The following is a 13339-nucleotide window of genomic DNA, read 5'->3' as shown; positions in this document are numbered from 1 at the left end:
AGTGACCAATCACGCTTCTCTGTCTGGTAATCCGATGGACGAGTCTCGGTTTGGCTGTTGCCAGGAGAATGGTACTTGCCTGACTGCATTGTGCCAAGTGTAAAGTTTGGTGGAGGGGGGATTATGGTGTGGGGTTGTTTTTCAGGGGTTGGGCTTGGCCCCTTAGTTCCAGTGAAAGGAACTCTTAATGCTTCAGCATACCAAGACATTTCATGCTCCCAACTTTGTGGGAACATTTTGGGGATGGCCCATGGATGAGCGAGTTTGGTGTGGAGGAACTTGACTGGCCTGCACAGAGTCCTGACCTCAACCCCATAGAACACCTTTGGGATGAATTAGAGCGGAGACTGTGAGCCAGGCCTTCTCGTCCAACATCAGTGCCTGACCTCACAAATGTGCTTCTAGAAGAATGGTCAAAAAATTCCCATAAACATACTCTTAAACCTTGTGGAAAGCCTTCCCAGAAAAGTTGAAGCTGTTATAGCTGCAAAGGGTGGGCCAACTCCATATTAAACCCTACGGATTAAGAATGAGATGTCATTAAATTTCATGTGCACATAAAGGCAGGTGTCCCAAAACATTTGGCAATATAGTGTAGTTTGTGGAGTAAAAATATAGGCTATAAACTGTGTGTGTACACAGCTTTTTTGAAAAATGGCGGGTGCTGGTGTTTCGCGTATGTTCGGCCAATCAATGTACACTTATGTCACTAGTAGTTTCTATACTGGTTTAGACCCTACTCTGAAGTAGGCGCTAATTTAGTTCCCCCAAAAGAAGTTCCTAGAACTAAAATTGTTCCTAGTTCCTGTGATGTGAATGCGGCAAAATCCAGGTACTTCGGCCAATAGTTCTAGGAACTATGAAAAGGTTCCTCAGGTACGAAAGCCCCTAAAGTCATACAGGTTTGAAAGAAGATGATGGTGAATAAGGTGACACAATTTTCTTTGTGGGTGAACTGTCCTTGTAAATATATAAAATTGACCCAGTCTCCTTCAGAAAACCGACATCTGATTTCAAGAGACCATCTTGGTTCAATAAAACTACGAAAAGTATGGGCATTTGCACTTTAAAGGGCATTAATGACAATCACAGAATGACTTCTCAAGATCTAAAAGTCTTTAACCCCTGATTTCACAGACAAGGCTAGTCCCAGACTAAAATGCATGTTTAAGCTGTTTTAACTGAAAGCAACTTGCACTGACATTTCTTAAAATATGTCTGTGCCATTCTTTTGTCCCAAGATGCACACCAGTAAAATGTTTTTTCTAGGCCACGTTTATAAAATCTACTTAAATGCCCTAATTGAACTAAGGCCTAATCCTAGCTTAGTCTAAACCCTGTCTGTGAAACCGGGCCTAAGTCTTTTATTTGATATCCCAGATAATGCTATTCAAGGATTAAAAGATTTGTAAAGGTTTCATTTTGTGAAAGCAATATGTTGCTGCTAAAAACACTCAATAAAGGGCTACTTATTTAAAATGAAATGTTTTCTGTAATTTGTTGTATCTGTGAACAATTGGAAATTAATTGCAGAGTGACAAGTGTGCATACAGACCTGTAAACATGCAAAGGAAAGCTACTTTGTTCAGTGTAGTATAGTAGATAGTAAGATTATCCATAGGGGAAGATAACTACTTCCAGCAAGGAAGGTGAAGGGCCTGTGGCAGGCATCCAGTTGTCAGTTAGAACCTCCTTTGCACTTCTTTTTAGAGATGACCTATATTTGAATAAGATACACCTTTTAAATTGATCCAAACTCTTGCTTGTTCACACCAGTGCTCTTGGGACACTTATGGATTCCCCCCTATAAATCCTTAGTAAGAACCATCAACAGCTGAACCTAAGAACATCTTGAGTCACATGTGCATTACCCTCATGATAACCATAATCATAACTTATTTCAATTGTTAGTGCATGAATCACGACTATACAAACAATTGAGCACAAAATAGCAAAGATGAAATCAATTACTCAGCAAGATGGATGGTAAATATGTGGTTGTTGTTGCAGCTGAGTCATTTGAGGCACTTGTCCTCTACACGTGACATCAGCTGAACACACATTTTCATTTTGCTTGCATGGGTAAGAAAGAACAAACAATCTGTATGTAAAAAAAAAAGTAATTGCTGAATGCTGACATAACATGTAATACAACGCATATACCGCTTGTTCATTGAGGATTAGTATGATTACTATTGTAAAGCTAATAAATTTGATGTAATGTTGCTACCAGCAAGTTTGGGCAAAAATACATCAAAATGTATTTTAAAATAAAATACCAAATACCTTAATTTTAAGTGTATCAAAATAAACTACTGTATTTTTGTATTTTAAAAATACTAAAAAATACTTTTACAAGGGAGCATGAAATTTCCTGGCAAACCTTCCATCAATAGGCCTATTTGACCGATCCCTTCACCATTACACTGACTCAGTTGATTAAGTAAACAATGTTTGATAGCTTTTCTCTGCCTGAGTCATGCAATAAATCTGACATATGCAAACCAGTTAAAGACACAATATGTACAGCAGGATTTTTGGATTAAAATATCTAAAAACCACTAGAACAATATATTTTGTTGACTTGTGTACTTACATTATCCCAAATGTTTCCAAGAATGTTTAAATCCAGAGAAATAAGCACTTTTAACCAGGACACGGGCTGTGCCCGTGCATCGCTTATCAATGACATCATACCAGCGTTACCCTCAGTTTCTGGTTTTATTTTATAGAAACAACACCAAAGACATATTATATTCCTCATCTGTCTAATAAAATATATTATATGTAATATATTATATGTTTTATCAGACAGATGAGGAACTGTTTGGATTCATTCATCAACAGAAAACTGTTATATAGCTTCTTGTGTAAATCTCGTTTTCTTGATTTACCGCGAGTACCATGTTTTACCATGACTAATGTCGATCTAGCTTACTGCAGTGTGCAAAAAGTGTCTCATAGCAGCCGCCAAGCAAACGCAGAATAGCATTATAACAACTGTCAACTCAAATGTATCTAATATGATAAACAGCGCTGCGTTACCCCACATTCGTTAGACCGAAAAAAGCAGAAGCGACAACTGTGGCATAATAAAAGTTCCGCTGCTCTCGAGACGTGTCGCATTTGTCTCTCATTAGCAATCACTCCAGCGGTCTCGTTCAACTCCAACATCACTCGGCCCTGCTCTGCTTCATACTAGAGTAACATTAAAGGATTAGTCCACTTTCAAATAAAAATATTCCTGATAATTTACTCACCCCCATGTCATCTGTATTCTTCAAAATTCTTCATACAACTTATGCTGTATGTCCTATGCCTTCCCTATTCAACTTACGGAAAAAACAGAACTGGCGTCGCGTTCGTTCCGTAAGTTGAATAGTGAAGGCGTAGGACATACAGCGTAAGCTTTTTGAAGAATACGGAAGGCGGAATGGCAAAGCACTTGCAAAGCGATCATTTGTGTTTATAAATCATATACATTTGAAACTGTAATTTTGACCTTCAACCGTTTGGAGTCCACTGAAGTCCACTATAAGGAGAATAATCCTGGAATGTTTTCATCAAAAACCTTAATTTCTTTTCGACTGAAGAAAGAAGGACATGGACATATTGGATGACATGGGGGTGAGTATCAGGAAAATTTTATTTGAAATAATACTCACTTAAATCTCTCATTCATAAACATGATTTCTGACCGAGTCCTGTCCCGATTCTTTTCCACTGGCTGTAGACATAAAGACAACACATCCCATGATTCCACAAAATCAAGGATAAGCGACTGAATAAGTAACCTCTAGTGGCAAAAATTTACATATTGTGGCTTTAACAGATCAAATATTCACATATCCCTGTGATCTCCCAGATGAAGGTTAGTTTTAAAAGTAACCAACAGTTTAATGTTTAACAGTTTACAAATGACTCATAATTGTATCCTAATTTAGTTATTTGGTGTTTGGTAACAAAGGGCCTACTTTGCATCAGCAACACTGACTCAATGACAAACAAGTCATTCATAAGAAGACAACTGATGGCTCCTGTATTCAAAGCAACTAGTTTATAACTAATTAATTGATTGTTAATAATAAATATAGGGGGCTGCTGCTCGGTATAATAGTTTTCAAGAACATTATGTAAATTGGTAAACTATTTAGCCTAAGCTATTAAAACGAACACCAAAACTTAACATCTGTTCTGATCTCAACAAGTCTGGGCAAACCACTGAGCAGGCACTTCTTACAAAGTATTTTACAGTATTTTAAAACTACAAAAATACAAAACACTAAAGTATTTTGATACAAAATACAAAGCCATTTTCATCAACCCTATCAAATACAAATTACAAAATACTATTTTGTATTTGAAATACATGTATCATAAATACTGCCCATCCCTGGCTATCAGGGCAAATCTGTAAATGATGAGCCATCACAATGTTATCTGTAAATAAATAGAACAAACTTACACTTCTCAGTGTGTTGTGGACGTTAGCTGTCAGTCACTGTTCTGTGGCCATAGTCTACAATGTATTATAAATGAATCTGTGCAATAAGCCCAAGTGAGTCAGTGGTGTTTAAACTGTCCACTGGCTCGTGGTGTTGTTTCTGTGAGAAACGAGTCTTTATTTTCTTTCTCTCTACGACTGCAATTGATTATCTCCAACAAAATAAACATATATTGTGTCCCCTTAACAACACTCACTTTATTTAGATATTCAGTTTAAATTCGCTTTTGTAGGAAACTATAGGCTTGTTATCTTCTGCCCTCTGGTGGTTAACGGCTGTTTCTGCACTTAATTTACAGAACGTTTTGAATCGAGTATTCTACAAATATGTTACTATTTTGCTTGTAAAACGGCCTACAGCATGGAGTGATAAACGTAAAAATAATATTATGATACATTGTAGCCATTAAACCTCTTTATGTTGCAGTTTCATGCAAGTGGTTATAATCTCAGAAATTGAATATTGATATTTTGTATTTTAATTCCAAATTGAAATCAAAATGTAAAAATGTCTTGAAACTGTGAATCTAGTCCAAAAATGAGTCGGGAAGGAGATGTTTGATATTTCTTCAGGTTCATTCATAACACTGGAAATGCAAAGTTGTGATCATGTGTGGGAGATGGAGTAGTAAGCAGTTTGCATACTGAAAAAAATAGTATAGAATGACAGTATTATATTCTGGAGTTATACTGTATTAGAGAATAAACTAACATAATGATAATAAAACATAGCAGTCATGTTTTTTTCATAAATATAAGGGTTTATTTAGACATCACGTGTCTCAAAGATTATGATTCTTGATAGTATTGTTATAAGCGCATATATCAGTAACCCTAAAATAATGCTGAAATGTGTTTACCACTTTGAAAGATTTGAAAAGAAAGACACGATCACAATCACTTAGATTTTGTTTTAATAAATAAATTCAAAATTGCAATATTGAGAAAACCAGAAAAAGGCACTTAAAAAAACAAGCTGCATTGGGTGTTGTGGCAGTAACTATCTGGTTATCATCCTTCAGCTTAATATTTATTATTTTGTCAAGCATTCCAGTAGCTTTAAATGACTGAAACTGCTTATTATATCCAAATAAAATAAGTAAAAATACAGGGTTGTTGTACCTTTGAGCATATGATATAAACTTTTGAAAACAAAACTATACACTCTAATTCATTTTCTCCATGTAACTCTCATTTTTTTTTTTGTATGTAGCAAAGAGCTTTATCTATTATTATTATTCTAATGTGTGAATTACAACTTTTTTTATTTTAAATATACTATCTGAAAACATTTGAAATTTCAATTGTAGGTATCAATAATTATACTCATTTGTAATGAGCGGTTTAAGGACATTTGGCTTTCTACACCGATTGACTACAAACTACAAGATTTCACCTGAATATGCAGATACTCGTCAAGAGCCACATGATAATTCAACATAATCCTTCATAACACATAAAATACACAGACATTTCCAGCTGACCACAAGACACGTGTCATAATGAGTTTCTAAGAGCAAGAATAAGTGGGAAATAATTGTTTTCACTTTCTAAAAACAAAGACATGAAATGCAAGATGTAAATGAATATGCATAGATTATCAGCATATCAAACCAAACTTTCATCACCGCACAACCCAAAAAAAAAAAAAAAAAAAAAAAAATCACATATACACCGGTCACATATTTTTCTTATGCCAACATATGACTTATAGCATCAATGATAAAGCAGTATGAATGCAGATAGAATATATATGTAAAAATAAAATCATATGTTTTAAAATGGCATTTGATGAGTTTTTGCAATCTTTTGGGTGGGATTCATGGTTCCCTTTACACCGCAATTTAAAGTGAAACACTTAAAACTTTATGCAAAAGCAACAAAGATCTGTTCTGTTTGAAAAGGGAGAATGTGTGAATGTACACAGGGTTAAAAAAGAAGAAACACTGGTGTAAATAAAAAGACTATACAACCTGTACACGTTTGCAAGGGACGAGAGGCAGTCAGTTCTTAATAAAATATTACTTCCTTAAAACATCGCTACAATACTGATCTAAAAGAATGACATTACAATGAGACAATAAATCAAAGGAAAATTGAGGAATTCTGCACAATCATCCCTTCCAAAACATTCTTGCATGTGAAACCAATGTCATTATTTGCCTTCATATTTAGGGTTGATCACAGTTGTGACAGCGCTCTTGTAGATGGGGTTCTCGCCCTGTGAAACAAACAAAATTATATTTTACAAACATACAGAGCAATTCAACCTCAAAATGTCATCTAAATTCATTTACACCCCAAGAAAGTGCAATAATTCTTTGATTAAAAAGATAAAACTTTAAAACAATGCATGCATCTACTGTATATAACATTTAGTTACAGCATTTTTTGATGAACATTAAAATCCAGTGAAAATATTAAGTCAAACTGATTAAATATTGCACAACACTGCTCATGCTGTAGTTGATTAGTGATTTTTACCCAATGCTTAAACCTTTTGTATCAAGATTGGAAAATAATGACAACTCTCAAAATAGTTTTAGCATGTTATTGATATGGCAATGTCAATGTATTTGGTCTTGGCAGACTAGATCTGCTGCTGCTGCAGAGTAAGTATGGACTTGCTACTGCTAATAGATCCACAGGCACACTGCTGTGAGCATGTAAGATAAGCTGCTGCATTAACAGACATACATAAATCCTGTAGCAGATCTAGGCAGGTGGAGCTGGGGGAGGTGGAGGGTTTCAGAGGAACTCTGATAGCGCACTACAGGAAACACTGAACCAGACTATTTAAATGTTGAGTAAGCAATCTCATTGGCTGCAGGATCAATCAGCTTGTGCCATGCCGTAATGTTGTGACCACTTGCAGACGGCATGCAAAGGACCGATCAGTCTGTGCCATCTAGAGTTTCATGACTGAACTGGATATAAATAATATACGGACAAATGGTGATCTGGTACAGAAACTCACACACGCACACTGAAAAAAGGCCATGCAGAAAGAGGATTGAGATATACAAACTTATAGAGCCACAGCTTTACGTCCATAGTTTGGGTTGCTGAATTTATTAATAGGGCTCTTGTAAATTGGATTCTCTGTCTGAGAGTGGAAAGGGACAGACAACAGATCAAGGACAGATGAAGCAACAGAAGAGCTGAAATGATAGACAACATATGGAGAGAGTACAAAGGATGGTGATCATAGGGAGAAAAGAAAGAAGATTTCATGACAGATTTTATGAGCATGAATAAAAAAGGAGGAAAGCATGCATGATGACCTCAGCAACAGAATGCAGTATAAATAAAGATGCAATGAAAAGATGGTAAAAGCATAAAACATGAAAAGGTCTTTTATCCAATTATTTGCTCTTAAATCTAAGTCTGAAGCTCCATTTCACTTTGTTTAACTTAATACTGAAAGTAACATTAAGTTAACATTTTAATTTTTTTTTTTTTTTTTTTTGTGAATGTGAATCTAATGAATAAATAAATTAGAGCTGTTAAACAATTAATTGCGATTAATTGCATCCAAAATAAAAGTTTACATAATATTATATATATATATATATATATATATATATATATATATATATATATATATATATATATATATATATAATACACACATGTATATATTTAGGAAATATATACATGTATACGTGTGTGTGTGTGTGTGTGATTTATGTTATGTTATATATATTTTTGTTAAATATACATGTGCATGTACATATGCATATGTGTGTATTTACATAATAAATATACATAGTACACACATTGGATGTGATTAATTGCAATTAATTGTTTGACAGCACTAAAATAGATATATAAATAAATGCATATTTACATGAATTAGACTATTTCTAATTCTAAAGATTTTTCCCAAATACTAAAACACACTTTTAAAGAAATTTCTGTTGAAATTTGAATGTATTTGTAATGAAGAAGATGCAATTTAGTACATTTAATATATATATATATATATATATATATATATATATATATATACTTTCAAAAGTAATATAGAAAAAAACACTTTAGTTAAAATTATAATCAAGTACTTTACATGTTCTTTAGCATGTTAGTCAAAATAAATGTATTTCTTTAAAGCATGACAAAAGATTATTAAAAAATAATAATTTAAAATGTCTTTAATTTGACATTATCACAGTGTTAAGAAACAAAGCCATGAAAGTGTACTCTATTTAATTGCACTTAAGTGGTATATTATTTAATATTATATTATCTGCAAGTACAGATAATACTTGCAGATAATACAGATTTTTAAAAATAAACTTCCAAGTACTCATTCTACAAGTGCACACTCAATTCAGTGAAGCGCACTTCTGTTTCACAAGGGTGATGCATATTCACAGTGAACCAGCAGAGGGCAGCAGTGAAACATCCACACTGACCTCAACTGGCCTCGACACACCCAGAAAAATGAGGCCTTGAAAATACAAAGCCTTTCCTTTCAGTTCCACAGCTGCCTTAAAGTCAGGACAGCTTTCGTAAAAACGGCACGTTCTTGAAGAGGAAACCGACACTGATGAAATGGTCTCGGAATTTTGGACAGATTAAAAACTTGAAGGAACTTGAAGCATCTTGGTCCAGTTTTAAGAGAGTTAAAACGTATTTTTTTCCTACCGTGTCCCACTTGGCGTTCATCTTCTCCTTCTCAAACTTGGCGAACTCGCGGCGGTCGTGAATGATCATGAGCAGCTTCCAGATCAGCAGCAGGGCTAGACCAATCAGAACGATGCCTGCGACCACACCCGCCACGATGGGAATGATGTCAGGACCTGCCGGACACTCTGCCAAACAAAGCACACATTGGTACTGAATGATAAAGTAACAATACAAGTTAGGTGTTAAACCTTCAATATAGAGCCTTACCTAAAGTCTCCACCACATGGACCTCCTTCTCTGTGTTGTTGTTGACGGCGTAAGTGTAGTAGAACCAGCAGTCGTTGGCGTCTCTCTCCTTACAGTGCATGAGAGGGAAGGCCTGCACCGGCTGAGGGAGTTTATCTCTGTCCTTCACCTTGATGAGGTTAAAGTAGCTACAGTCTCTTTCGCACGTGTCTTTCTTCTCTCCTGTGCCAAACGCCCGGCACTGCACACACTCCCTGTGACAGAAAAAGAGTCATGAGCGTGTTCAGTTGGCAACCTTTTACGGACACCAAAGGAGAAAGCAAATATATTTATCACTGAGAGTTTTGCTTTGCTTACAGTCTCTGCAAAGAAATAGAGCTAATCTTGACATTTTGTCATATTGATATTTTTTGGTCACCAGCATATGTTGTGCTACACTTCAGCATTTAAATTGTACATGTACCGAATGAAGCATGTCACAGATTCATGTACACAGATGTCATGTGTTTCACTGACTTGTGCTCAGTACAGACTCCAGGGCAGGTGGGGCAGATCTCACAGGTGGGCCCCTGGAACTTGGGGTCGGTGCACCTGCAGGTCCCGCACTCGCAATTCCCTCTGCCGTTACAGATCTGCTTGTTGGAGGCTAAGCAGGTGGAGGTGTCCAGAGAGCAGTCGCACGCGCTTCCGGTGTAGTTAGCGTCACAGATGCACACCCTACATTCACAGCGGCCGTGTCCTACAGGAAAAAGATCATCAACTACCTTTATCTGCTGATTTTGTCTGTCTGAGCTCTTCCTCTACTACCCTTTTACAACTCCTTTTCCTCTATTAATAGTCTGCTGAGTGATGCATTGGTGATCTAAAAAGGATAAAGCTTCCTGTTTCAGTACCTCCACAGAGTTTATTATTGGAGCGGTCGCAGTTGAAGTTGTCACACTCGCAGAATTTTCCGCTGTAGCGTTCTTCAGGATTTTCCCTCTTCTTGCACTCACAAGTGCCACACACGCACTCGCCGTTATTGCTGCAGATGTCTGTGCCGTTGTCCTTGCGGCAGTTCTTGTCCAGGTCCTCGGTGGACACCTCATCTTTCCGGCATTCACACTGCCTGCCAACACGTCCCTTATTGCACCTAAAGGGCACAATGAGAACTTAGAAGATGTAGAGATTAAAGCTCACACTCATATAGATAGACCTTTCTGACTTACATGTTTATGCACTTAATATCCAAACAAATACATGTCATATTTAACCCTAAAATAAAAAAAAATTCTCAACTTATATTTGTTTTGCATTGACATTATTTTCTCTGACTTTGTCTTGTATTTAATGTATGCTGATTAAAATAAATCACTGTACTATATTTTTACAGTAAAACAGTAAATTATGGTATTGTGTGAATAATGAGAATTGCAACAAAACTCAATAATAAAATTATCTGGACTGTCATGATCATGTTTTTTTTATGTAATGCGATTTATTCACGATATAGCACTAGCCTCGAGTGCTTTATTGCTTTTATAAAACGGTTACCACACAATACAAATATTAAAGCCAGAAATATGTATCAATGCAACTTTCATGAAGTAAACTTTCAGTAAAAGCCTTCCTTCCACCAGAAAAAAATAGTCCCTGACCGTGAACAGCAACAGAAGTTACATTTTCACGCCATTAGATGGCGGCAAAGACTGCCTTTATGAGTGTGTCAGTCAGTAGCGAAGACTTTTACATTGAAAAGACTGAATTGTTGTGAACACGGAACAAGACACAACTGACAAATGCTTTGACTAGGGCTGTTAGTCATGTGAAAACCCCTTAACTGTTAAAAGGACAAGATGATGCATCGGACATTTAAACTGATTTTTTTAGGCAAGAATGTAGTTGTTTAGACCTAAAATATGTGACTCATATTTAATCATAATGCCTATTTTACAATTTGTTTAGACATTTTCTGGAGAAGCGAGCTCCAGGCCGGCGGCGGCCATTCAGTGCTCGTGTACCCGCCGAGAACAGCTTTATCTCGGCCAGTGCTTTGGGGGTTTGCCGTTGGCTCTTATAGTGGTTAAACATGAGATATAATTCATTTTGGGTACATAAAACGGGCAATCTTTGGTCTTATTAATCTGTTACTTGTTCCTTAGCAAATTGAATTGGGCTGTGTTGAATTTAATAATTTAATATTAAGGCTATATTTAACTTACATCCTGGAGAGCAGTGGTTCACAACCACGTTCCTGGAGCCCCCACAACACTTGCACATTTTGCATGTCTCCTTTGTCTGGCACACCCATATCAGGTCTTGGAATCTTGACTAATAAGCTGATGATCTGAATCAGGTGTGTTTAATCAAGAAGACATCGAAAATATGCAGTGTTAGGGGGGCTCCTGCTTTTGAACATTTGACTGAATTGTACAATTTCTGTCATTTATAGGCTATTGTTGTTAATTTAAAATTTTGTTGTTCAATACATTTTTTTTTATATACATAATATGTTGTGTTTGTTATTGAGAAGGGGTCCATTAGTGCGCAATATCGATTGAGTGAAATTTATAAGAATACGCAGTTAGGTGGTCACTTTTACGAGTGAGTCGCAAGAGACTTTTAAATTTAAATTGAAAGACATTTTTTGTAAACAAAGGACATTGTTTTAGCGCTGTTATGGAAAATTCCCTGTAAAAAGGACAAATACAAAGATCGCTTTCCTCAGCGGACATTCAAATGGATTTTTATAATGGATATAATATTATGGACATCGACCTGAAGAATGAATGTTATATCAGACACAGGTAATGCTCGCTCAGGCGATCTCTCTCTCTTTCTCTCTCTAATACGGCACAAAATACAATTGAGTTTCAATGGAGGGACTCAACATTCATTCTTTACTAGTTCTAAAATTATGTTTTAGAAGTAGTAATGGAGGCTTGGTCAAACTGTCAACTTGAGATTTGTGTCCGTGGCGGAAGTAGTTCTGCACAAAAGAGGGTTTTAAACACTGCTCGTAGCCGAGCGATATGGCTGTATATCAGCACGCTGCGATTACCTGCGGCCTCGTACCTACGGCCGAATCACAGCGCGCTGATATATAGCCATATTGCACAGCTACGAGTGTGATATTGCTCATATATAAGCATAGCATTTGCAGTTTGCTTCACCTTCCAGGAAACATCGTTATCAATTTAACAATTAAACACATTTAACAATTAAAAAAGACATGCATTTTTATAAGCCTAAGCAAATCCAGGATAGTTATTTGAGGACGTCTCACCTGCAGGCTCCGCACTCAAACGTTCCATTGCCGTTATGGCACAAGTCACTGTTCTTGATGCCGTGTTTGTGACATTCACACTCGCAAATAAAGTTGAGTACGATCTCGACCTCCTCAGTAAAGCCCAAGGGCTTGATCTTAATGGTTTCCGATTTCCCTTGCTTGGGGCAGCCTTGAGCTGTGATATTAATGTTGAACGACACCTGGGAATTTATTCCAAACAGAAAAAGACTCAGAAACAACAGGCTACAGGTTTCTAATGCATATTACATCATGCTGATTTGACCTTACCTCGTCTCCGATTGAGATGTTAGAGCACCTGCGCCCATTTTCTCCCTCATTCACAATTCCATTTTTACAGTGTGATTGATAGGTGATAGTCACTCCCTCAGGAAGCTTACTGTTCTCAAGGATCACCTCGGAGGAAAGAGACTGAGAGGGACAAAGAAAACATAAATCAGTCCAGTTCTTTTATAGACTGTAGATGTTAACAGTAGTGGCCATAAGTGAGAAAATTAACATCTCAACCTTTCATTCAAATATTATTAAAGATTTGTTAAAGACATTGTAGGGCTGTGCGATTCAACATAATTGATTTTCCAACGATTATAAAAACAAGATAACTGAGGTAAAACAATTATTTTGCCGCTGCTGCATTCCGTCTTTTCCTTCACAGCGGTGCGCTTTGGTTT

At 36.4% G+C, this 13339-nt stretch overlaps 1 protein-coding gene across 2 annotated transcripts in view; it reads right to left on the bottom strand.

Moving 5' to 3' along the window:
- Nucleotides 1–5400: 5400 nt before the first annotated feature.
- itgb1a (integrin, beta 1a) overlaps nucleotides 5401–13339 on the bottom strand; it is a 51091-nt gene continuing 43152 nt past the window's right edge. The window contains exons 10-17 of one of the 2 annotated variants that reach the window (XM_048173991.1): nucleotides 12939–13079; nucleotides 12648–12850; nucleotides 10276–10514; nucleotides 9899–10121; nucleotides 9404–9636; nucleotides 9155–9321; nucleotides 7533–7610; nucleotides 5401–6725 (exon numbers count right to left, since the gene is read on the bottom strand). In XM_048173991.1, the coding sequence (XP_048029948.1) occupies nucleotides 7533–7610; nucleotides 9155–9321; nucleotides 9404–9636; nucleotides 9899–10121; nucleotides 10276–10514; nucleotides 12648–12850; nucleotides 12939–13079 (1284 nt within the window). In that variant the 3' untranslated portion in view covers nucleotides 5401–6725. The remainder of the gene's footprint in view (nucleotides 6726–7532; nucleotides 7611–9154; nucleotides 9322–9403; nucleotides 9637–9898; nucleotides 10122–10275; nucleotides 10515–12647; nucleotides 12851–12938; nucleotides 13080–13339) is intronic. The other variant, XM_048173992.1, reaches the window with a different exon arrangement.

The sequence above is a fragment of the Megalobrama amblycephala genome, linkage group LG22, assembly GCF_018812025.1.
Source record: "Megalobrama amblycephala isolate DHTTF-2021 linkage group LG22, ASM1881202v1, whole genome shotgun sequence".
Classification (NCBI taxonomy): domain Eukaryota; kingdom Metazoa; phylum Chordata; class Actinopteri; order Cypriniformes; family Xenocyprididae; genus Megalobrama; species Megalobrama amblycephala.
This window is presented reverse-complemented; position numbering and strand designations above follow the sequence as displayed.